This window comes from Bacillus rossius, chromosome 1 (genome assembly GCF_032445375.1).
Source record: "Bacillus rossius redtenbacheri isolate Brsri chromosome 1, Brsri_v3, whole genome shotgun sequence".
Classification (NCBI taxonomy): Eukaryota; Metazoa; Arthropoda; class Insecta; order Phasmatodea; family Bacillidae; genus Bacillus; species Bacillus rossius.
In genome coordinates this window covers 222,677,743-222,705,270 of record NC_086330.1, presented here as the reverse complement: position 1 = coordinate 222,705,270, position 27,528 = coordinate 222,677,743, and the positions used below count along the sequence as shown (strand labels likewise).

The window sequence follows — 27,528 nt, the reverse complement described above, 5'->3', positions numbered from 1 at the left end:
CATCTGCTAAATTCTAAGAGTGGTAATAGCAAAAATTACTGCCCCTCCTCCCCCGGCACTCTATAATATTCCATTTTCCTCGTCATGCCAGGAAGCCAGTTGTATCCCATTGCAGCCTCCTCTCGCCCCTGAAACTCTACAGTAGAGCTCTGCATGCAGTCTGTCAGAAACTTTGGTACTACAGTTTCCCCTCTTCGTAATCCTTCAGGCAATATTTAACTGTATGCTGTCCTTCTAATTTACAAGCACGTCTTCACTGGTTGATCATCATTGACTTTGTCTGTCAATTTTCGCTGAGGTTTGAAGTGAAAACTTTGCACGCGCGATTGATTTGTAAAGTTCGGGGATAGTTTCCCACAAAATCATTTACCAAAATAAATGACAGTTCAGTGTTTTAAAATTTTTTCCTTGGATCTTTTCTGGTACGTGATTGCATGTTAGTCACACTGTCCTGGGTGGGCCACATCATCTACGAGAAGAAAGCAGAGTAGATGATTAGGGTGTATGTGTGTTGGCAGGTGAGGAAGGACTGGTATGTGTTTGCCGTGCTAGCCACGCTACCGTGGGTGGGCCGCGAGCTCTACGAGAAGAAAGAGCAGGCTCTAGAACTGCTTCTAGTGTCCATTGAGGTGTTTCTGGGCAAGCGTGGGAAGAAACATCATGGTGCGCTGCGCGTATGGGCATGCGACACACCACACCCCCAGGAGGAGGTAACTTAGCCAATTAATTGTGTTTTCTTCTCTGATCATTGGCTGCCCAATTAAACTTTATATTTAGAGATCGTCATGCTAATTGTTAATGGAGGCTTGGTACTTAAGCATCTGTGCTGAATAATTCTACAAAAACTTAATTTTATGTTGTAAAAATGAAAATATTAATAAACATTTTTGCTTTTTGTTTGTTTGTACTGTCAAACCAATTTTGTAACATATCCATCTAAAAAATTACTAAAAATAATTAAAAACTTATGTTTTAATGATCACCAGAAAAGTTGTTGATGAAGTTAATTCTGTATTTATTGATGTGCCTTTCAATAGTACAATTTGATGCTGTGTTGTTACCGTATTTTATTAAATCTGAAATATATTTTCTCATGTTTTCTAATAAATGCAAGAGTATCTTAATAATTTAAAATATTTCCAAAGTATTTGATATTTACTTTAATAAAACACACTTCATTCATTCAACCAAAAACTAGTTCATTTAAATATAAATTTTTAAGTACACCAATCCCTCACTTAGCACGACTAATTCGTTCCTAAAAATGTTCGTGTTAATCGAAATCGCGTATTCTGAAGCATTAGTCCCCATAAATATAAGGCTAAATTATTTAATGTGTTCCAAGATGTGTAGGGAAGTAATCTTTACATAATATAAATGCGTAGAATAATACTTGAAAATGCATATGTCATATCATTTATCTTTTTAAGCCTACCACCGAATACGTTAGATAAAGAAAACATGGCACAGTGTAACGGGAGATAAGTGGTAACATATTTACCGTCAGTCCGCAGGTTGGCTTGCCCGCCCAGGCGTGACCTTCAACACGCGCGCGCGTCTGTCTGCCTGCTGTTGCAAGCAGCTGGATCCTTTGTTATTACGTTTAAAACTTAACAAAATTAAAACACTTTTATGAAATTAAGAACCGGTTTTATATAACTTTAAAACACACAGCCATATGTAAACATTTAATTTGTAATGCACACCTCTTATAAAAGCGGCTATGTAAACAAATCAGTTAACAGATAAACAGATTTAGATTTTCCCTAGAGCACAAACATAACATTAAAATACGGGTACACTCCCTATTTAACGCGGTTGTCGGGGGACATAACTTTTACCCGCGTTGTTGCATAACCGCGATGTTTCGATGTGACCAAGGTCAAAAGGCATAAAACACCGCCTGTGTTCTAATAGGTCGGCAAGCACGCACAGTATAGACGGCCCGCCTTTGTGCGGACTTTGCATCCGCAGTTTCCACTAAACACGGGTGAAAAAATAAAAATAATAAATTTTAAAGATAAATATTAAATGTTGAATTGTTTTTATTTTTCCGCGTGCCGCGCACAGTTTGTCGCACGGCCTACGAGCGCGCCACACGCCGCCAAATACACGTGCGGCACACAAGCTGCTGCCAGTCTCATGGTGTCAGCCACAGTATCTGCTTCGTCAGTGTCCGTAAAAAAGTAAGTGCAGTGTGTGCGGTTACACACGATTCTGTGGTCAAAGTCTTCTAAAAAGAAAGGCCGTAGTGATACTTCAAACCGAATATGAATCGCAAAGTACCGAGTTTGATTGACAAAATAAAAATTCTAGATTTACTTACAGATAGCTTGTCTTTTGTAGAAGCAGGCCGCAGATACAGGAAAAAACCGATTCTAGCATTCGTACAATAAAAAATAAAGAATTGTCTATCGTGTCAAGTGGTTAAACTTTATTATCCATGCTTACAGTAAATTATAAATGGTCACATATGGGAAACAAAAATTGCGCCAATTTAATTTTAGCGCAATCAGTGACGCCGTATTAAAAACCGTGTTAAACTTTGTCTTTACTTATTTCACCAAACGCTGTGTCGAGTTGCTGAGTGTGTGTGGCTCAGATCGGCAAGTGTTATATTCCCCAGCCTCTGTTTAAAGGTCGGGAGACCGCTACACATAAACATTTCCGGGACTTGTTTACTACCTCACGGCAAAAGTGGTACAGTATGGTTCACGTAAATATTGGACCACTGGGAATTCCTGGGCAAAGATTAAAAATACGCTAGCCGATTTACTTTACTATTTAATGTTAAAACATTATACCAAAGTAAAAAGATGAACTTGTATAATACAATGAATTACCCAATAATATTACGTCTGTAGGTTTAAGTTGTAACAAAACATTTATATACAGATGTCCAGTAAAGTACCAATTAAGATTCTGGAGTGGAATTTTAAACACCGGACTACCTGATTTTGCCTTGTACGCAGCGACGCTGCTCAGTCAAGTGACTCATGCTCTGCCTGTGTGTTTCTGCCCGCTCTAATCTCTACCTCTCTCCATGTTCTCGGCTAGCCTCTCCCTACCCAGCGCTTGCCGACAACCAAGCCTATCCAACATCAATCCCCAGCCGAGTCACGCTGGATAATGTCGCTGGATGGTGGGCTTTATCAGGTCCCCTGTCCGATGCTTCATTTGTGAGATAAAGCGACGTTAAGAACTAGTGTTTCAGAAAATATCACTGGGCTGGATTGGACCATAATTTGAAAACCCTACAAGATAGAGGAATAATGTACGGAGATATCTTGTTTAGAATTTTACTGCGGACATTTTCTACGCCTAGGCTTTTTTCTGCCGGATGCTTAGTTTGTTAGTTACAACGCAAAATTATCCTAATCGGCTGTCAACCATTTATTCCATTATTATTATTCATTTCTGACTGGGGGACATGGTTTGACCCGCGATATACCCGATTCTGCGATCAATCGGGGCGCGATATACCGGGAGTTTACTGTATGTACAATATGTACATATACAAAACATAAAAGTTAGTTAAATATTTTCTGGGGTGAAATTAACACTATCATCTTGCTTTTTTTTAAAAAACGTGTCCAATTTCATCTGCTTTGGTTTCTGTACGGTACGGCCTGGTCTGCAGCCGGGCATCAACGGTAGGGCCTGGTCTGCGGCCGGGCATCAACAGTAAGGCCCGGTGTTTGTTTATCTGCGTGCGCATCTCTTTCCCCTCGCATTCCAAACCACTCTTCCCCCCTCGAATTCCATACCTGACGTCGCGTCGTTTCCGAGATTTTTTTTAGCCTGTGGCGATTTCGTGCTAACTGAAATTTACAGACGTGCTATTCGAGACTAGGGCAGTAAAATTTACATCGTGCTAACTGAATTCGCATTAAGTGAAGACGTGCTATGCGAGGGATTGGTGTATTTATATTTGAAATTGTTACAAACGCGAGAGACAAGGCTATTATACGTGCCAGGTTCATGGAAAGGAGCACCACTGGGTTGCGATACTAAAAGGTTACTGATATCCTTAACAATAGAGTCATTCAAGGTCAAATTTGAGAATAAAGAAAAGGTTAACTAACTTAAATTAAAATTAAATTTAGGAATATGTATGGTAGATAGAGTTAAATTTAAAGTAAGGGATGAACTAGCAGAACCAAAGTTCTAAAAAAAGGGCTTACAGTATCACAATGTGAAGCATTGCTGATGAAAACACTACCAATTATGGGTATAGTGAATGTTGAAAATGACTTTGTTGTTGTTTGACATAAGAAGGTAATATCAATCAAGGGATGCTTTACTTGCAAAAATCCATAGTGAATAAATTAGTTTTCAGAAAGAACGGAAGTTGTAAGGAAACAATAGATTTGTCAAGAAAAAAGTTAAATTCACTATTGTTGACATGAGAATAAAAAAAAATCGGTAAACCGAGGGACATGTTTCTTACAACCAGACAGTTAGAATTAACTGGTGCAAAACGTTTCCTGTCAGGACTAACGAACAGTGTATCCATAAACTTTTAGTAACAGATAAAGGTTATGCCTGTGAAAGAAAAATGGAAAGGCATGGTGTGACTCAAAACTGCTGTCATTAGCTAACATACAACGAACAATTAAAAATTACTGCTTGGACAGAACTGAGACCATAAAACAAATACAGGTTTTGAAAAGAAACAGAAGCAAACATGTATAGATGTAAAGAGATTAAATGTTGAATTTGGTCCAGAACATGATAAAAACCTTAGATTGCAACAAAACAGAACCTAATTTGCCATGTACACTATTCAATCGCTTGCCTCAAGTCCGAAAGCTCAACGCGTGCACTAGATAGAACTTCACTGATCTGAAATAAATGGGTAATCAAGTCCATTCACCAATTCAAAAATTTTTTTTTACACTCTTTAAAAATTAAATAAAGGCAAAATAATAACACAGTAAACAGTAAAACCCAAGCTCTGCTACTATTTTTGTGACATGCTTTAACCTGCTGGGCTTTTATCTGTCGTAGCATCCTACATAACCTTGACTTTAACGAAAACACCACAACCGGTGAAAGTTTCAGACAGGTCAGGATCGTGTGAATTAACTGTGCTGTGTTATTATGGATAATTAATACAAATTTACATTCATAGTAATAAAATAATATTAAATGAGATAATTTAGCTAACATAGTATCAATTCAACCAACATGTTAACAACACACACTCAACCATAATGGAGTATTAAGACTTTGTAACGAGCTTGCCTATAACTAGGTACGTGCCTTATTAGCTACTAATCAAAACAGGTTAATTAACAACATTAGATAAAGACAAAAAATTTAAATAGTTGATTAAAATTTTTTTTTAACTATTCTTCTTTTAATGGTTTCTTGACAGTTTATTTTAGCTGATGAAAATTGAAAGCATTAAAGCTCATTCTTCCTGGATTTCAAAGTTAAAGTTTAATAGCAGAAACATTTATATTAAGTACAAAACCAAATGAGATGTAGTCGTTGAAGACACATATAGGTTTCATAAGCTTATAAAATAATGGTAAATAAAATTTCTGTCCTTTACTGAAGTTATGTGCAATACTGTTAACTATGTTTCCCTTTTGGGAAAACCAAAGCCAGGAGGAGGCCCATGACTTGAACCGCTATTAAATAAAATAAACAAAGTTTTAACATCAATCTTCAAAATAATTATCATGGGATACACTTTTACCATAGTCAAAACTTCTACTCACCCAAAATGGCGGTTTTGATTTAGATGTTACATGATAATTTAAATTTTTACAGCAGCACCAAAAAATTAAGTTATATAGAAGATGGTAGAAATTAATTCTAAAAGGGCACGACAGAAAACACAGAGTTAACCTACAAGTAGGTGGTATCAAGGTGTTGAAGGCTTGCATCCAAGAAAACATGTTCAGTTTTTCTTCACTGAAATGTAATAAAAAACCTCCAACATCTCTCAAGATAAAACAAGCATTTGGTTTTTTCATTAGGGGGCCATTTCCCGATGGAACATTGTATAGGCAAGAAAAAAGACACTGCAACTTTAAAACATTTCAGATAATGGCATTGTATCCATGTTGATACAAAAATAGAATTTATAAATATCTATAAAAAAACACTTAAAGAAGAAAGCATGGTGTTGCAGGCAAGTTTTGAAAGTGTGTTATCTGCAGGGCTTGAGGCTTGGTCTCATAGCAGAAATGCAATGGGAAAAAGTGTTCATTTTGCTGCACTCTTAGCACAGCTTAGAAACATCAGAAAGCATAATATTAATTATCTACAGCAAGTAGACATGGTTGACATTGGCTGCATAGTAAAAGTTAGCGGCTTAACTGTTTTTAATAAGTTTAAAAAAATATTATATTTGTTCATTTTTTAATTATCAAAAATTGGTTTTATTTTACAATACAGCTATAGGAAATTTTACGAGGATATTGAATATATATACATTTGTGTACATTCGATAGAGGGTTTGCTTATAAACAGTATTTCAAATATTTATATTTAGTTCCGGCGTTTGCCTCAAGAATGCGCGACCCTGAGATCTGTCCCCCACCACCGGTAATATCCTTCCCCTCCGCGCTCCGGCAGAGCGAGAGCTTGGACTTTCGCAAGGGTGGTTTAGGATGTGGGGTACCACCCGCTGGCCACAACTTACCTGCGACCCTCTTTTTTTTTGCTTCCGACAATACACGAAGATGCACGATGTGGTTGGTCAGGCGGATGTTGTCTTTCCCGCGTTCCAGGTATTTGTTTTATTGTTTTAGCTTTGTCGGCACGGGAGCGGACGCTGTTTAGCTCGAGACGACAAAGCACCACCGAGTTTCATTCTATACAAAGTACCAGTTTGTCCCATTATCCTGATCAGGATCTTCAGGATTAGAGATTTTTTATACCCGGAGACACGGTAGTGTCTTGCACCATGTACTCGTATGAAATAAAGTTTCCAGAGGGAGCTTAATAAATTATCGTTTAAATTAAAAATAACACATTAATGATAAATTGATCTAAAAAGTAAAAATAAATAATAGTTTAAAAAACTAAAAAAAACACGCTTTAATAGAAAACCAAACTAAAAAGTAAAAAATAAATAATATTTTAAAAACTAAAAAAAACACGCTTTGATAGAAAACCAAACTAAAAATTAAAAAATAAATAGTTAAAAAAACAAAAAAAAAGCTTTAATAGAAAACCAAACTTAAAAGTAGAAAATAATTTTCAATAAATTTAATTTATGAATAGTGTGATAAACAAAAAAAATTATTGTAAAAAACGTGGGGTGCTTGATGTCAATTGTTATATTTTATTGACAAGAGTAGAGTCATTATGGAAATATCTTAAAAAGCACCCCACGCATTTTTACAATTAAATAATGTTTTTGGTTAGTCACACTATTATTAATTTAAATTTATTAAAAAGTATTTTATACTTTTTATTTTAGTTTGGTTTTCTATTAAAGCGTGTATTTGTAGTTTTTTAAACTATTTATTTTTACTTTTTAGTCTGTTTTTTCTATGAAAGCGTGTTTTTTAGTTTCTTAAACTATTATTTATTTTAACAGAAGTACCATAATACAAACTAAGGTAATTACATAAATTAGATAATTTACACTTATCTATGACGGTATTATTAGGTTCTTAAAAAAATGTATAAAATTACACATACAGTAGAACCCTGTTATAACGAATCTGAAGGGAGTAGTTTATATGTTCACTATAGAGGGGAAACTTTATATCTGGGAAAACTTTTATATTGGCAATACATACTCAAAAGCAAAATCTTAACTACACATAGGCCTAAGCCAAGAAAAGAACGAATGAAAATACTCAAAGCAACAGTTTTATGAGCAAATGCAGATATTATTTTTAATGAACTACACTTTCTATTACCTAATGGTTCTTGGAAATCGGCATATTATCCTTTTTTCAGCCATTTAATACTCTCTGACGTTTTCGCAGCTTGAGAAAGAAGATTGTTCAGCTTTTTTAATATTGTACTTAATGTGGATGTTGCAATTCCCAGTTCCTTTGCTATTAACATGTGCGGGACAGTGGGGTTGGAGTCTACCTTTTCAATAATGTCCAGTTTATCTCGCACAGATAATGCCTTACGTTTTTACCGCGTTTTTCACCCTTTTTTTTTATGTACGTATTTCTTATTGAAGCACATTTGCAGCTTAAGAAAACAAAATTCTTTTTACCGTCAAAAGTAAATAAACAAAAAATAACGAGTCTGGCGCATCAAAGATCACTACATATCATTTAGTGTCGCAGTTGCTAAAGCTGGAACGAAATTTTCTCACCTTCTATGGAAAAATTTAGTCCACAGAGTTCTATCTAGTGGTAGTCTTACGAACCTTACTCGATCAAAATGTCAGAAACCTGAACAATAAAAATGAGACGTAAAAATATTGAATTTGCTGCTATAATGTACATACGTATTTGTGTGGCGGTAATTTATGTTTAATTTTGATAACATATTAAATGTACACACGTTCGCCAATTCTTTAACTATGCAGGGAAAACAATTTTTTATTTTCACCTAACTGATCACCATTTTTGGCTACACGAAGCCTACCGAGGCCATTCGTATACAACTTGTTTATAATATGAACAGTGGACAATCGAGTAGCGTATTGCGGAGAAACACTTCAATGTGATCCAGAATAGACGTTTTGTGAAAAAACTTGTAATTATATGAAAATATTTTAGATAAATGTGCATTATGTTGGTAAAATTTGTTCGTAGTACACGGGAAAACGTATGAACATTGACAAAAGTTGTGCGCTATATCCAATAAATTAATACATAACCTCACATCATTTAGCCGGGACTGAGACGGAAATTCACAATAAACGGGAATTCATTATAGGCGGGTTCACTATAAACGGGTTCTACTGTATAGATTTTTGCGAACTTACAAATAAATTATAGCCAAATATTTTAAAAAAATTATTTTCACTCGACAATTCGACAAGATATGTGATACTGGTAGACCACACACAAATTACTTGTAAAATTTATTGTAAATTATGTGTATTTTTACCATAAAATTCTTGCCAGCTAGTTTCGATTTTTTTTAAAAAGTATAAAACATTTTTTTACTGTATGTAATGTTTTACAGTGTAGGTTGTTCACGGTAAGTTTAGGTCTTTTGAAATCAACATATGAAAATTGTCCCTACCTGACTCTGTATGTCCCTGAAATTAAACGTACTCGCAGACTGTTATAAACTGCGTTGTATTCGTATTGACGAGGGGAAACTAGTTGCACTGTGTTGTGCATACTTTGGTAGACACACACAATTTAGAATTTAAGCAATGCCTTACAAAAGTTGTATATTTGAACAGCCTCTCATAGTCCTTACCACTTTATTTTTCATTGTGCACTTGCCTTAGGATCTAAATATTATTTTACTGGAACTTAGCCGTTTTACGCATAGGAAAAAAACTATTCCGGTTTCAGTTAAGTTAAACTGTCCTTAAACTTGTGAAGTATATGAAGATTTACAAATTATACCAGCGTACTATTTAATTTTTTTTTTTTTTTTTTAGGTATTTAATAGCAACCATATAAATAAACAATTTTCTATTGCACTTCGCAGTACGCATTTACCATACCCCGTTTATAGTGACCTTTGTTTTTTTCCAGAAACATCAATGATGTTGATACGAGTGCATAGAAAAGTGCGTATTCCTTTAAAGGTAGACGTATTGTTAATATCGGCTTCCTTTTCCAACTGTTAAAAGACTTAGATGATCACATTTCCTTTCATTGTTCATTGAAAAATATGATTCCCATTTCTGAGAAAAGAGAAGGTCTGAATTCGGGAAGAGTACTGAAATGCCAAATGTGCAATTTGAAATCCACCGTTTGGACGAATATAAAACGGAGCTCTACATCCATGGATGTAAACACTGCTGCTATGTCAGCATCAATAAGTACTGGCGGAGGACAGTCTCAGCTAGAAGAAATGAATATCCCATGAATGGCACCTAACACATTTAAAAATTATCATGACAATTTGGAGGAACATTGGGCGAAGGCTGCGCAAGTGGAAATGAAAACAGCTGTGAAGGAAGAAATTGAAGAGGCCAAGAAACGTGGTCACATAGAACATGATGGCATTCCATTACTCACAGTTGTAGCTGTTGCTGCCGGGGGAAGATATCTTACAGAAACAACTATAGTTCACTTTATGGTGTAGTAAGTACCAAATCTGTACAATTTTATTTCTTTATATTTGTGTGTGTGTGTGTGTGTGTGTGTGTGTGTGTGTGTGTGTGTGTGTGTGTGTGTGTGTGTGTGTGTGTGTGTGTGTGTGTGTGTGTGTGTGTGTGTGTGTGTGTGTGTGTGTGTGTGTGTGTGTGTGTGTGTGTGTGTGTGTGTGTGTGTGTGTGTGTGTGTGTGTGTGTGTGTGTGTGTGTGTGTGTGTGTGTGTGTGTGTGTGTGTGTGTGTGTGTGTGTGTGTGTGTGTGTGTGTGTGTGTGTGTGTGTGTGTGTGTGTGTGTGTGTGTGTGTGTGTGTGTGTGTGTGTGTGTGTGTGTGTGTGTGTGTGTGTGTGTGTGTGTGTGTGTGTGTGTGTGTGTGTGTGTGTGTGTGTGTGTGTGTGTGTGTGTGTGTGTGTGTGTGTGTGTGTGTGTGTGTGTGTGTGTGTGTGTGTGTGTGTGTGTGTGTGTGTGTGTGTGTGTGTGTGTGTGTGTGTGTGTGTGTGTGTGTGTGTGTGTGTGTGTGTGTGTGTGTGTGTGTGTGTGTGTGTCTATATATATATAAATTTTCGTGTCACAGTGTTAGTTACAATACTCCTCCGAAACGGCTTAACCGATTTTTATCAAATTTTGTATGCATATTCAGTAGGTCTGAGAATCGGCTACTATCTATTTTTCATACCCCTAAGTGATAAGCGTTGTCAACCCCTAACATTTTTTTTATTTATTTTTTGGACAATTTTTTATTTTTTATTTTTTTATAATGTGCCATTAAAAAATACATACAACCATAAATTTTCACCCTTCTATCACCTAGCACTAATTTTTAATAGAATTTTATATTTTTCAACCCCGGTCGATAGCTGATCAATTAACACTTGATCAACCTTCCCCGCCAGGGGTCAACCCGTGTCACTTCTCACCCCGTAAACAGCACAGAGTAGGGATGAGACCGAAGCCGGTCTCCTGTTTCTCTCACACAATAAGCCTTCTTTCACTCCCTCAACAATTTTCGGCCATTATTAATGTTTATGCATCAAGCGTAGTAGTAACGTTTACAATTATAATTTTACTATCTCAGTGTAACTCATATTAACTATATTCTCAAGTAAATTTATAATTAATTTGATTGACTATAATTATTTATTCCTATTTTATTAATAATTAATAAAATTATTAATTTTGAGTGTAGTTCGCACCATTAGTTAATTAAGTGATTTACATAACCGCAAAAGTACTGAACATGTGTCACGAGATCCCGCCAACAACGGCTTTTGTGTTGTAAGTATAAATTATTCTTATACATTTATTATAAAATAAATATTTTTTTATTTATATCGAAAATATATTGTTGGAAATGGTCAAAAAAAATTAGGTGAAAGTTAGATTTTTATTATAATTGGGTAAATTTTTTTTATTCATTTATAAGAGTTGTAATTTCCACATTTTTTCTTTTTCACCATTTCTAACAATATATTTTCGATATAATTAAGAAAAGTAACATTTTTCCCTTTCGTAAAACAGTCTAATATTTACATGTATATGTATATCTGTGTGTGTACAATGAAAGATTTAATACATTATTACTATAATGTTTTTCTTCATTAAGTAATTCAATTAGTTTTATTTATGTGTGTTTTGTACAGTGAAAAATGCCAACAAAACAACGCAAATGGGCTAATTTGAGCCGTGATACAAGTAGATCTAGAAGCATGCGAAATTGACGGGATCAAAGAACCGAAGAAGAAATCCAGCAACAAAATACTGATGCACGTGTGAGCATGGCGCAATTGCGTCAAGAACTATCAAAAGATACTCGAGCTGAACGCAATGAATAAAGAAGATTAGAACAACGACAATCACGCCGTTTCACAGTCAATAGACGCAGAACAAATGACCAACAACGCCAACAGGTACATCGAGCATTTACATCTGATTCATTCCTGCGTCCAGCATTCCATTTGAGCCATATATTGAATATTATGCTCATTCAAAAGCGGTAATTGGTGCTATGGACAAGGAATGCCCGCATTGTCATGCTCTGAAATTCAAAAATGAGCCAGCCGGGATGTGTTGCGCGTCAGGAAAGGTGCAACTACCTGAAATTGAAACACCACCATTGAACGGTTTACTTATCGGCACGGATCCAGATTCTAACGTGTTCCTGAAGTCAATTCGAACATTCAGTTCATGCTTTCAAATGACATCGTTTGGAGCAACAGAAATAGTTCGAAATACTAATGCAAATGGTCAACAATACAATTTTACATTCAAAATCAGAGGCCAAGTATCATAAAATGGGCTCATTGCTGCCAATGCCATTGATTGTTATTGTTACTATCGTATTTAATTAATGATATATATAATTTTAATTAATAAATTAAAATAAAATATAAAAATTAATTTTTGGTGTTTTGTTTATTTTTATATTCCCTCATCGTTCACAGCGCTCCATGCCTCTTTCACCACATCCTCATATACCACATCCTTACACACCTACAATAAGTTAGTTTTTTTCTACACTATAAATTCCCTAGAAATAATTTATATGGCAAAACGTTTGCCGGGTCAGCTAGTATATATTGTGACGTGACGCCGTCAGACGTCCCGCGTACACCTATACACAAAATAATAAATAACCTATAACATTGGGGGGGGGGGGGTAGTTAGGTAGAGTCGCGGTACTCGAGATCAAGTCTTCTCCCCATACAGGGAGTGTAGGGAACGATTTATGCACTGAAAAGAAACATTATTAATTCATTCAAGCATAGATTTTATTTACTAGGCCACATACTAGGATAACAATAAGTAAACTCTGAAAAATGTTTAACAAATAAATTAATAATAAATAGGATAACAAATTAATTAATAATAAATAATTTAACAAAGAGATTAATGAATTAATCACAATGATTTTAATTACGCTAGCGTACACAGCACGCTATACTACACAACATGGCTGCCCTCTAGCCATTAGCGCCCACTCAGATTAATTGTGCTACAACCCAGCACATATCTGTTTGCATCAACCAGGTACCGCGTCTGTTTACATTTAAATCATATAAAAAAAAATACAAGATAAGACTAAAAACTAAGTTACTTTAAATTACCACATTGAATTTAGAATCGGGACGAAGACCGCCCGAGAAATGATTGTGGCGGACGAGCCATGGCCAACCACTTACCCTCTGACTTGAGACGGAGAAAAGTTGTTTTAAACCGACGTGGACCCGGCTTCCAGAGAGGTCCCCCGGCAAAAAAGCCTAGGTCCCTCCCTGGAAGGAGGTTTTAACTACAAAACTAGGCCACTCCGAAAAAACACGAACACCGGGAAAACTTAGCCACGGGGAAAATGGCTGTCCCTCCTTCCTGCAAGGAAAAACAAAAACAAGCGATAGTATATTTTTGTAGTATAATAAGCATAAATTTATTTCTTAAATGGGTGTAAAATATGATAGTGTAAAAAATGTTGGCACATGTAATATTTTTTTGATACTCATCTTTGACTATGTAATCTTTCATATACATCATCGCTGTGTTGAAAGACATTTAATGTGTTTTTGAATAAAGACTTTCAGGTAGTAAAAAATTATTGTCCACTATTGTGAGAACTTCCTTAATAGTATTTTCCTTAAATTTTTTAGTAAATAATTTTCTGCTTTTCATTTTCTGGACATCTTTAGAGTGGAACAGCATCTCTAGTGAGACACAAAAATTAAAAAAGTTGTTAAATTAAATTTTAAAATTTTTCCATTATTTGGAGGTTGTTTCTAGTCAGGCGCCACAGTGTGGTGGTTTGTTCCAGAGAGGAAAACTATTACAAGGTTTATTTACTTTAATCCAGATTTGTGCATAATATCACTATTATAATAAATATTAAAAAAATTATGTTCAGTGTTAAAATTGTAACAAGAAAAAATCACTGAAAGAGTAAACTGGTATGGTGCAGTATTACTATGTGGCTGTACTGCTGTGTTGCAGTACTTGGACTGCCTGTGGGCACAGATCTGCAAGCTGCGACAAGACAACTGGGCAGAGAAGCACATTCCTCGCCCCTATCTTGCCTTCGACAGCATCCTGTGTGAGGCACTACAACACAACCTGCCTGTCATTCTGCCCCCTCCACACCACGATACCTATGGCTACCCCATGCCTCACGTCGTGTTCCGCATGTTTGACTACACTGACTGCCCAGAGGTGAGGCATCTCTTCCAGGGGTCTTGCTGCTAATGCTTCTAACCAGTTATAGTCTTGGCTAGATAAAACAACCTGCCTGTCATTCTGCCATGTACATACCACAATATTTACATCTACCCCATGCCAGACGTCATATTCCACCTGTGACATAATGTTTGAATTTGTTGCTTTTATACTATTTTATGACATCACTTTGAAGTGCGGCCAATTAGAATTTTATGGCACAATTGCAAATTTGATTTTTTAAATTAAAATTTGAATTTTTAAATTAAATTTAGCAGTAATTTTGTAGTTAAAACTTAAACTTTTTCAATTCACTGCACACTCCCATTTAATCTTTGTCAGGCTAGTTCCCCCAAGTCGTTCCCAGCGCTGTATCTGAGACTTTGTCGGTCATTTGTTAATACAGCACCTTGTCTCGTCTTAGTCTTGCTTTGGCGCACGCCCGTCGCCTGTAATTCTCCCTGTAGCCATGACAAGAACTGCTATCAGAGCTATCAGAGCAGCTCGGTTCTTAGAACCTACCTTACGCGAGCTTCTTCAGACATGTCCTAGTCTCAGTTTCCCTAACGTACCGGCATGTCCCCAGGCTCTGTATAGGTAGTTTCCCACCGTCGTTGCAATTTGCACCTCCCCCTTCCCTCTCCAGTCTTTCCTGGGAACACTGCCCAGAGCACTGACCTGCCACTAACCCCGGCCTAAGTCATGGCTAGCCATAGGTCTTCAAAAGAACCACCTCTGACCTCTGACCTCTAGTGGTGGTTTTGTGAGTTATTTTCCCTGGGTGTTTGAACGCCCGCTAAATGCCTGCCCCCTGGTGACTCATGCCACAAGCAGTGTCCTGTAATTATTTTCCAAGCCACCAGAGAGCTGCACAAGTCTCCACCATAAGCCCCATGCTTTTGAAATAGCCTCGTGCGAGAGATGCATGAATTGACTTCTTCTCAGTTTGGTCACTCCTTAGTAGATCACGCTGCGATCGGCCACTAACACCAACGTCGAGATATCAAAGTCAGTATTTCTCGACCACCTCCTCAGAAGTCTTTGGAACCTTTCGGACCTGAAGTCGAAGTCCCCCCCCCTTCCCTTTCTTTCTAATTCAAGCGCCTGTTTTTAATTAAGCGTCACCTCGCTCTACGACGGACTTGTAGGCACGACGTCAGACTGACTACTTGGCTTCTCGGCCAGCTCTGAGCAAGATTCCACTTCTGTCGTCGTACGAGAATGTAGTCGTCTCATCAAGGGATGTTTCCCTAAGTTAGATAGTAATTAGTCAGTCTGTGTTTTCAATGTAGTGATTTTTATATTTTGGCTAAACTTTAATAATTATAATTTATGAGTGCTTCCGCGTCAACCGCGCTTGTTCGGTACTTTCTTTGTTCACCTCCCAGCGGGGCCACTTCCTGAGCGCTAGGAGCAACACCCTGTTTTGGTGAGTTTTCGACAACCTTACTCTTCCCCGACCATCACCATTTTTGTGAGCATTTTAGCTCGTTTAATGACTGTCTGTGAAACAGGCCTAATCCTCCTGTAGCGGACATGGCGTCCACAAGCTCTTCCTCGTCCTCGGTGACCAAGGACTGCTATGGCGCTCTGGTACCCCATCTTCAGTAAAAATCATCATCCTTGACCAGCTATTTTCAAACATCTTACCTCCAAATTCTCTGTGTTGCCTACAGCGTGGCAGTTAGGCTACTACTTCGACGATCCTGAGAGATTTGACAATAAATTATTAACCACAGGACTTTAATTAAGCTAGGTTCTAAGAATTAAAATTCTGGGATCGTTTAATTTAGTTTTATTGATTTACTGAAACGAAGAAAACATCTTAATAATATTTTGATTAGGGCCACCCCATATAGTAAATTATATAGTACCCATGTATTGTTTTTAAGATGATGTTTTGTGTACTCATCTTCCAGCATCTATAAAAGATCAAATAAATGGAATCACAGATACAGAAAAAATTGCACTTGTTATTTTTTGCATTTGAAACTTTAAGATCAATCAACTCCCAAAATGTACCCAGGGAGTATAACAGAGAGAGAGAGAGAGAGGGAGAGGGAGAGAGTGAGTGAGAGAGGGAGAGAGAGAGAGAGAGAGAGAGAGTGAGAGAGAAAGAGGGAGAGAGTGAGAGAGTGAGAGGGGGAGAGAGGAATAGAGAGTGAGAGCGAGAGAGGGATAGAGAGCTAGAGCGAGAGAGTGAGCGAGAGCGGGAGGGAGCGAGAGAGGGAGGGAGCGAGCGAGAGAGGGAGAGAGCGAGCAAGAGAGGGTGGGAGCGAGAGAGGGAGGGAGTGAGCGAGAGAGAGAGCGAGCGAAAGAGGGAGGGAGGGAGCGAGAGAGGGAGCATGCGAGGGAGGGAGGGAGCGAGGGAGGGAGGGAGGGAGGGAGCGAGAAGGGAGGGAGCGAGAAGGGAGCGAGCGAGAGAGGGAGCGAGAATGGGAGAGGGAGAGAGGGAGCGAGCGAGAGAGGGAGCGAGGGAGCGAGGGAGAGAGGGATCGAGGGAGCGAGGGAGGGAGCGAGCGAGGGAGGGAGGGATCGAGAGAGGGAGGGAGCGAGAGAGAGAGGGAGAGAGAGAGAGAGGGAGCGAGAGAGAGAGTGAGCGAGAGAGAGAGAGGGAGCGAGCAAGAGAGGGAGCGAGAGAGAGAGAGAGGGGGAGCGCGAGCGCGCGCTTGGTGAGTTTTTGCTATCCTTTGATTCCCCGACCATCACCGTTTTTGGTGGGTATTTTTGCCCATTTACTTACTGTCTGTGAACCAGTTCTGACCATGTTGGATTTGGGCTTGTTCACAGACAGGGTTCAAGAGCCTGGAGTGGGCATGACCACCGCATCCTCGCTCCCTTCCTCGGGGACCCAGGTAGCCCATAACTAGGGACCCCAGAAAATGGTAAATAAAACTGGCTCATTTCGGTGTAAAAAAATGACAAAAGCGGTACAAAAAATCAGTGTAAAAATAAGCAAGCGGTGCAAAAAATCGGTGTAAAAATAAGTAATCAGTAGAGACCCAAAAAAATTGTGAAAAAATTATGCCATTGGCGGTGTAAAAAAAACCTCATAGCGGTACATATAAATGAGGAAAGCTGTGTTTACGAATATGTTATATTGTACATAAAAATACAATTATAAATATGTAGCTGTTAAATTTTGTACGTGAAAATCTTCTTTACATAAACAGGAAAAATGTAAAAACTTAGTGAAATGATTCATTTGATTCAACATTGTTATACTTTTTGATTACAATACTTCACATATGGTACTACTCATCTCAAGAAAATACTCTCACATGGTACTTTGGTACAGTTTTAAAACCTGTTTTGTTAGTCAGTATTATTTTTTATACAGTATCAAAGTGATGTCTCATTTTGAAAAAAATAAATAAAAAATAGTTGTAAACAAAAGAACACGGGCTTTGCAAAGACTAAACACATCTTAACAAAGTAAAAATATTCGAGATATTCCATTAAAAATCCTAAGTTACAATACACAGTATTTCAATATCCAAATTCAATTATAGTCTATCTCACTGTACATACTAGAAATTCTCCTCTGCAGGTAAGTTTGGTTGGTACACAAATGTGTAACACAACAGTTACCATAGTATCTTTCATAGGCACTACAAAGTAGCAGACTCTGCCTTACATTGGCCCTCTTTGTCTGTCGTTTCATCACACAAGAATACAATCTGTTTGTCTTCTACAGTGTGCCTTACTGCTTCCTTATTTGCCTGACCAATTTTTGGGACATAAGTTTCTCTAAGAGTGTTGGATGATGATGGCAAATCCCCTGCACCTAAAATGTATACATAACTTACAATATACTTATAAATAGGTAGCATTTATAAGGTTATCGATGAAAATATTAATGGGCTAATTTACTCAAAACAATTCTTAGCCAAACCTAACCTAACCTTTTCAAGATTACTACTGGATTACAGAGTCAAACCATCAATCAATCAATCAGTCAAAAATATCTTGTGGTGTGCTCACCATTTCACAATGCAATCCATCCTATTTATGTGTTTGTTAATCTGAGGTACTTGCATATTTATTTGAAGTAAAGGTAAGTTGGGCCTAAAGGTAAGTTAATCGATAATATTGTAGGCCTACATATGCTTATTAACTTTTATTAGAGGGGGAAAAGATTTCTAAATAAATAAGGCTAACTTTCAACATGGGTGTTAAACCATTCCCTCATAGCTGGATGATCAGCTTTTTCCAAAGGAATGTTAACTTACAGCATCATATTAACAAAATCAGAAACAAATTCTTGTTTTCTGCACTTTCAAGCTTGTTTGCTTTATTCACGCTGTTACCTATCGAGATATTTTTAGACACGGTAGAATGCTTGACAAAATAATTGTCTTTTTTGTTTTGTTTTGTGTGTCATTTGCCACATGCTTTTTGCACGTGTCTTTGCGTGTCCAATCAACCCGCACGTTGCAGAACTTGCACATCATAATTTTGTCCCGCTGATCAAAAATATAAAATCATCCGATTTCATCTCTTTCGCGATCAAACATTGTCGAAGTTTTCGGCATCTTAGCCATAAATTCAATTGTATCACAAAACTTTCAAAATGTGGACGGTAGTTGTACACACTCATAGATATGTGCACGCAAAAATGACTGCCATCTTAGCTCCATGCGATTATTAAATTAGGTTAGAAAAATCAACACTGGTGCGCCTTGTGGCAGAAACGATCATTATTCAAAACACGAAAACTGTGGACAGTCAATTTTGTTATGTTGGTAGTGCGCACAAATCGATTGTTGACATTTGTTACATTTTGTTTTCATTTGCGATGGCAATATTTACTGCTTGTAAACAGAGTAATAAAAAACATGGATTTCAGTAACGTGTCAAAACGAAGATAATATCACGGCACTAGTCTTTCAGTCTATGTTTATTTCACGCCTATGTTTATGATGGTGTAAATAAATAGAACTTGCGACATAAGGACGTTATTTTGTGCGAAAAAGCATGAACTTCACGCGAAAATTCATGAATTTCGCGACTATGTCGAAATCAAAGGAAAGTCACAAAATTAGTTTAAAGTATCAAATTTTCGCGTTATTTCGTGAATTTCGCGCTTCACCATTTTTCGGGGTCTCTACCCATAACACATCACCTTTGGCCAGCTAATTTCAAATCTTCTTACCTCCAAATCCTCAGTGATGTCTACAGCATGACAATTAGATTACTACTTTGAGGAGACTGGAACATCCGGAACTATTACTTACGGGACTTTAATAACTCTAAGCACTAATTACTTACGGGACTTTAATAACTCTAAGCACTAAGAATTAAATCTCTGGTATTGTTTATTTTGACCTTTTATTGTTTCTTATTCGGTTTAACTATGCCAAAGGTAACCTAATAATAATATTCTATTTAGGGCCGGCCCATACAGCAAATGTTATAATTTTAATATATTTGGCAAAACATATATGTAAATTAAGTTACTTTTTAACCTGTTTACTGAGATTATGTTTTGTTAGTTTATGTTCACTTAATTAAAAGTAAAATAAGTATAGAGGCACAGATATTTAGACAAAATCACATTTGTTATGTTTTGTATTTGAAACTAAAAGATCCACCAATCTCCCAAGGTTTTTTTTTTTTTAAGGAGACATTTATGTTACACCTGGAGTAGAGTGTGTGACATTGGTCATGAGACAGGCACCTATGTGCATGTCCGCAGGGCCCGTTCCTGCCCGGCGCTCACTCAATAGAGAGGTTCCTTATAGAGGAGCATCTCCACCAGATCATAGAGATGCATCATCTGGAGAGGAAGGATTGGTGAGTGCCAACAGTGTTCTATATTATGTTAGTTACATACTAACATGTTGCAGGTAAAACATCAACAGAAACATTATACCATTTAAACCCTTAATAGAAGCAGACATTTTTATTCATAAAAACCTCTCACAAAAACCAGGGTCAGCCTGGTTTTGCACACAAAAAAAAAACATAGTAGAAACCAATAAAACATAGTGCAAAATTGGATAATTGTACTTGACAGTCTATAAAACAATATTTAAAAACTTCTTACATTGAGTTAGCGAGTTTCATAATTACCTTTATTGAATATATTGCAGTAAAATCGATTTCCATATGCTCGTATTTGTTTCTCTGTCAGAAATGGGAGAAAAATTTAAACAGAATTTTTGGTTGCAGAATAACCAACCTACAAAAAATTGAAATATTCCACCCTCTCAGCTTCTTTCGATGATTACATAAATCACAGTCTCATGAATTTTACAAATTCATCGTCGATTAAGTTCTTAAGGCACTGTTCGCTGGTATGTATTTAATTAATTTAGTTAATTATATGCAAGTGGAAAATAATTTTGCTCATATCACCCGGGTCTTCAAAGTATGACGTCGGGGTGGGATAAACTCTCTTCTTAAGGGGACTCGGAGCTTGAGGTCCCGGAGAATATGCGGGGAGCAATTTGTCTCCCCAGCACTTGGACCCTGTCTGAAACACAAGTCAAATTCAAAACGAATTAGACCTGCTTCCAGACAGTCATACACAGTCGGCGCGAAAGGCCAATAAATGGGAATTTGGGGAGGAAAAAACAGGCCGGATTACTCACCAAACAGGGTGTAGATTCAGGGCTCACGAGATGTCTCGCGCCGACATCAGGATGGCGCGCACCGAGAAATCGCGGATGACGCGAAAGAAACCAAAATTTTTTGTAAAATAAAAAAATTAATACACTTTAAATAAAAACATGACTTTTACTAATTACTACTACTGACTGGCTACTGTACAACTGGGATCACATCCCTTAAGGCAACTAACTGAATACATTTCTTATGCACACGAATTCGTTGTTCCCGCGAAAAGCGTCTTAACCCAGAGGACGCCGAGATGACGCGGTAAGTAGCCGAAGTCATAGTACTGAGTGCGGCGATTGCGGACAAAGCTCCTAATTAAAACGGGCGCTAGGGCCCTAGGGAAATGGAGGGGGAAGGTTCAGTTCTAGGCCGAACATTTCCGAAGGAGTCCGAGGCGGGCGTGACAACAACACTACATGCGCGTTGTCTACCGGCGGTAACAGGAAGCTACAAAGCATCGACTTTAACAGGACACGACTAGAAAGCATAGTGCCTTATGGCGTAGCTGGTGGTGCACTCTGGTGGCCTAAAGGGGAACTAACGGAGGCGGTGAACTGACCCGCCGCCAGGTGTCACTGGCGTCTCTGCTCACTGGCCACCAGGGCCAAAGTTACTTTTTCTGCCGCTAGATGTCGTGGGGGGGGGGGGGGGGTGGTCTTTAGGGCAAGGGAGAATGTCCTTGGAGTAGGCCATCGTTTTGGCGCGGTTCACGTCAGGTCACTGCTCCTAGCTTGATTTCTCAGGACTAAGGGGGGTGGACAGAAAACGCCACTAAGCTGGGAACGGAGGTCCACTGGAGACCCGTTCGTGCCGAGACTCGCTACTCTCAGCAGGCCTCTAAGAAGTAGCAGCTTGCAGGCCAGAAGCTTGCAGGCCAGAAGCTGCTCTATGCAATTTTGGTCATGCAGGGAATTAATATTACAAACCCGGGACGTGACTCCAAGCGAGAGAAATTTCAACCGGCCTGCCCACGACTACATTAGACAGGCAAAAATATCAGATTGGCCCCTGAGAAAGGTGCTTCAGTCCACTGGCACAAAGTTTAACTACATTACGTACACCAGCCTAACAAAGAGTAAATCACCCCTTTAGTAACCAGATAAATTGAAAAAAATAAAATATCCAATATTAATATGAACTTATATTAAAAATTAAAAAAGGTGTTGAAATGCCTTTCCGCCACAGTTCTTTTTGAAACTCCTGCCATTGTAATTTTTGTAAAATAAAAAATGTTTGTCTAAAAAATCTGGCATCATTACGTTTCTGACACTTATTGTTACAGAAACATGTTCCTCTTTTGAGCTTCTCTGCACTTGTACCTATGCCTTGTTAATAGAAGTGTAAAGAAATATACACATAAAAAAAAAACACAAATCTGTTTAAAGAAAGTCATTATCTAAATTAATTTAAAAAAACATTGTAGTCCTTTGAATAAAATTTCAACCGACAAACAACATTTTAAATAATAGGTAAATTAATTCAAGAAGTAGTTTCAGACATACACTATTACTCATTAAACTGTATGTCATCAGAAACCTCAGTCTGTTTGTGCCGTAAGAAGGGAATAGATCTTCTAGTTATTCTCTGTGTGTGGCCAACTGTACAAGCCCCACAATAATGGGTGCCACTCTAATCAAAATATGTATTATATTTTATGTGGTCAACTGTAAGTAATTATGGTTCTTGCGGGGTTTTGGCGCCTATTCTCTCCGCAGTAGATCTCAGGAACGCTGCTGCTGTATCGATTACCCAGACTGCTAATCCAGCTAGCAAGTCACTGCATTGTATTACTGGCAGGAGAGTAATTATTAAAAGGAAATTTGGTAGTGTTGTGTGACTACTGGAAATTGGCATTACCTATGACCAAGTCTGTTTTATACGTAACTGACATTTACTGTAAATGAAATAGTAATAGTTTGAAAACATACGATTTTAATGGGTTCTTTGATATTGACGTGAAGTTACTGTTAACATGTAATTCAGCGAGAGGAACAACCGAAATAATTTACTGTGTATGTTATCATTTTGTTCAGACCTAGGTGTCAGTAAGTAGATGTACATAACGTCACAGGAACACAGCGACTACCATGCCGGGTCTAGCTATAATCTGTCGGAGGCTTGAGGCTCTCTTCCTAGGACCTCCAGGTGGTCTGCTGCGACGCTGGAACACGGGACGCTGGAAGCTGTAATTGGCGAACTACAGAAGATCTGATGTAGTCGGGGGTCTGGCTGAAGAATCGAATTCCCTCTCGTCCTTAAAAGTCTGTTTAATTTGGATCGGTCTTACCAAAACGTCGTGGCCGATCGTCGCTGGCGCTGACATCAGCCGTCCGGAACCACTACGGGAACAAACGGGACCGACGCGGAAGTTGTAACTAGATGTCGCCGATACTCCCTATCTGAGACTTATTCAGTCCAAAACTATCCTCACAAATAATAGTGTGGAGAATTCTAGATAGCACATGACCGCGGATGACGCGAATCTTCAATTCCTCGTGCGGCAACCAAGGCTTTGGTTCGCCCCAGCCCGAGAAACGTCTTCCCGCTGCAAGATGGCGATGGCGTCTCTCTTTTCTGCTTCCTTCTAACTATTTATCTACAGTCCCTAGCAACCAAGGAGCTATGGAAAAAATCAACTGCATAGTGAAATAAAACTTGGATATTAGCGTGTAAGAGTGCTGAACTAAGGCAAATGAATAAAGTTTCCAAAGAATAATGCTTAGATGACCCTGAAGTTAAAAGGTGTGTTGTCTCTGGCAATTAGATGTGTGATATATGTTAAACTTTGGTTGTCCTCTTTACAATAAAATAATTAAATACATAAGATCGGCTCATGAAATATACAATTAACGTTACAATAATAATCAAAATAATTATAATATAACTAAACAGTTGGACTGGTTACAGAGCCGCTTCAAAGTTTTTTGTGGTCTTTTCTTCCAGAAAAATCAAAATAATCTTTCTAAATATACATTGAATTAACATGACTACGGTTTTCTTGAATAAAAAATCTTAAATTTCTCACTTCTGTTCGTTGAAAGTCTATCAGAGTCTGTGTGAGATAAATTTCACGACGTCACATTTAGCATATTATAAAAGCAATAATTATTAACATAATATTAGAGATAATCAAATTAAAGATATCCCTTGTCTTAATCTAACATGTAACAGGTTGTTACCTTTTCAATCAACATCATCAGTATTTACAACAAATCGAATTATCATAATATATATACACAATATCACATATCATCAGTATCTAGTCCTGAATAAAAGTGATTCAGTGTTTCTTTCTTTTGTAGATAAGAATTAATAAAATATTTAGCTAAGAATAAACATGTACATAGGCACAAGTACGTTGAAATGTTATTGACAAATTCGTAGGTCGTTGACAAAATACCTGACAATGTTTTCAGTTCAGATAATGCACGAAGTTACAAATCACAAACAAAATGTTACGTAATTATCACGTACAGTAGAATACCGGTACAACGTACCTCTTTATAACGTATATTTCACTTTAACGTATTTTTTTTAAGTCCCTGCCAAAAATCGTATCTTCACCATACAAAACAGTTTCAGTTTAAAGTATCATGTTTTCACTATAACGTATAAATTCTACTAGAAGCGTGGCATTACTACACTAAAATTTACTTCAACTGGTAAATAAATTTCCAGCTAAATGATTAATGTTGTAGAACAAACATACACAAATACCACCGCAACATATTTTCTAACCTCTAAACCCTCAAAACAAAGTTAACAAACAGTTGCGCGCGCTACCATAGATTAAACCGTACGTAGTGTGCGACGTGAGCAACACAACACCATTCGATACATCGAAACACGGAAGTTCGAGAGAAGTATTAATTATTTAGGCAAAAGTGTTACGCTACGCTAAAAATACTGTTGATGTCTGTGCCGGGATTGTTATTGTTGAGTTTATTTTCAGGTTACGTTATTTAGACACCGCATTGTATTTGTACTACAATATGAGCGATCCTGAAGATAAAAAGAAACGAAAGCAATTCACGCTTAAGGAAAAAGTGGAAATATTCAGAGAACTAGACAAGGGGGAAAAGCAAGTCATAGTTGCAAAGACATATGGCCTTGCGGCTCTCCTGTAGCTATTTTTTTTAAATATTTTTTTTCTCTCTCTGTATAGATGATATGTATGTATGTTTCAGTACTAAGTACTTTCAGTACTAAGTACAAAAACTTGAGGTCCCTGTAAGTACTTAGTACTGAGATTCTACTGTATACACACTCGTGTTCTTGAACACTTTCTTTATTTCGACGAAAATGCACTAACTAGTGTTCACTTTCTTTAGTTCGTCTGACAAAAATATGTGGAATAAATGGTTGTCCTCTGCTTACGCAAAATTGCTTATAATAGTGTTGGAATGTCTTTCTTACAAGCTCAATAATAATGGTTGAGTATTATGATACTCAAAACTAGCTCATAAGGCAAGCTTTTTCTTTTGTAAGAATCATGTGTCAAATAACCAATTTAGTTAAATGAAATCTCATCAGATTCATATATTCATAACAAGAGTATTGAAATACTGTCTGCTTTGTTTAACTTAGCGTGTAGAGTAGGAACAATTCCTAAATAGAAAAGAATATGACTGTCGAAGCTAGGAGAAATGAAACGAAGTAGTGTGTGTGTAAGTGCGATAAGGACGGAGCTGTGTTCAGATATGTAGGTAAGTTGAAGGACGGATGGTAATGTGAACTATACCTCAAAAGACTCTCAGGTATTAATAATTGTGTATGTGACAGTGACGTGTTTCGCCTGACTAACAGCTGGCTCTTCTCTCTTGGATGACGCCTCTCGACGAACGCTGCTGGATCTTAACTAGCTATCTTCATGATCTTCAATAACTTCAATGATCAAATAATTATGTGGCATGGCTCAAATCTTACGCACTGGCTAATAAAAATTCACACCACCTATAGGTGTGACAAACATCGACGACGAAAATCGCATATCAGCGACAAATGTACGCACTGGCCTACATGCTCAGTGGACAAAAGGAATCGTCGATAAGTGCTCTACGCACAGAAATGTCCTCACTGGTACTCTGACACAGTGGACACTAAATTAGCCTCAAGCATGCGTGCTTGTTTTAGCGATGCAACATAGTGTTCCCTTACTGTTGGGATAAACATTAATTATAGCCAAACAATAAATCTGCTTCATGTCGAATGTCACTGATGACTTGACCAAACATCAACTATTACATATGCGTCATAGATTAGCGTATCTAGGCTTTAGGTTGCTTATAAAACCTTAGCTGTGTTAAATTAAATCTTCCGATGACCTTGTCACTGTCAGTTTCCTTGAGAGTGTAACAGTTCTCATTTATTCGTTCACAAACTTGAAATGGTCCTTCGTATAATAAAAATAACTTCTTCGTCACCTGTTTCCACATGTCACTAACAGGATTAGTTCGTTTAAGCACTAGGTCTCCTATATTTAACTTCGTTATTCGTTTCGGCTTCTGTAGCTTACTTCGGCGTTCTGCAGCTAGATGTAGACGAGCTCTAACGAACTTCTCTATTTGTTCCCTCATATCTTCGCTTATCGATTCTTGTTCTTTCGTGTTCTTATCATGGTCGGGTAATATGGTGATCGGTAACGCCTCTGATCGTTCCGCAGTAATTATCTCATGGGGTGTTAATCATGTCTATTACCGGCGCAAAAAGTCATGGTACTGGATGTAGACTTAGCCAGTATCTTTTCTGTGCCTTGTGGATTGGCATAGTAGGTGATAGGGTTAACGGGTTCTTGTCTTGCAAAATACCCTGCGTACTGTGATGAAGATGAAGGTTGATTTTGGAATGTGTTTTGTGAGAATTGAATAGCTTCATTACCGGCGGCTTCACTTCTCAGTTGGTTAACCGATAACTTGCTAGGGGAGTTTGTTTTGCGTGGCTGTCGGTTTCGCGGACTACCGGATGACTTCGCCTTTTCTAGATTTTCATAATAATGTTTCGAGTTGTCGTAGTTTTTACTCGAATATTTGGGCGAACGTCTGTCGTCCTTATAGCGCAGCGACCTGGGAGGCCATCTCGGTGAGGTAGGCGGGGTTCTAGACTGTTCGCCCCTACCTTCTCACCTAGGCGTTGAATCATAAATAATTCCTCCGCGTCTGTATTCTCCGCGTTCCTCGCTGTTACGCCAAGAGCGGTTGTGTTTTGGGTGTTCAAACTCGCGTGACTTCGAACCTCTATGGTAAACATCGTTGTTGTTACGGCCTGAATACCAAGTGTTTCGTCTATGAGCCGGCTTATTCTTGCCCCAAATTAGACTGTTCACGTGCGGCTGTTTACGTTGGTTGCTGTCCACATAATTGTCATTACGCCGCTGATTCCAGGGCTGATACTGCGGTGGTTGTCTGTTTACCGGCGATTTTTCCGATTCCTCTCGCTGGCTATTTCTATTCTGACGGTCAAGCCTGTCGTATGCGAGTAGCTGTTCCCTGAAATCTGCTATG

The 27,528-nt window shown here is 37.9% G+C and overlaps 1 protein-coding gene across 1 annotated transcript in view; it reads left to right on the top strand.

The window, feature by feature from the left end:
- Positions 1–27,528, top strand: part of LOC134527317 (nuclear cap-binding protein subunit 1) — a 377,088-nt gene that overhangs the window by 74,889 nt on the left and 274,671 nt on the right. The window contains exons 5-7 of the mRNA XM_063359877.1: positions 519–710; positions 14,189–14,404; positions 20,106–20,203. Of these exons, the coding sequence (XP_063215947.1) occupies positions 519–710; positions 14,189–14,404; positions 20,106–20,203 (506 nt within the window). The remainder of the gene's footprint in view (positions 1–518; positions 711–14,188; positions 14,405–20,105; positions 20,204–27,528) is intronic.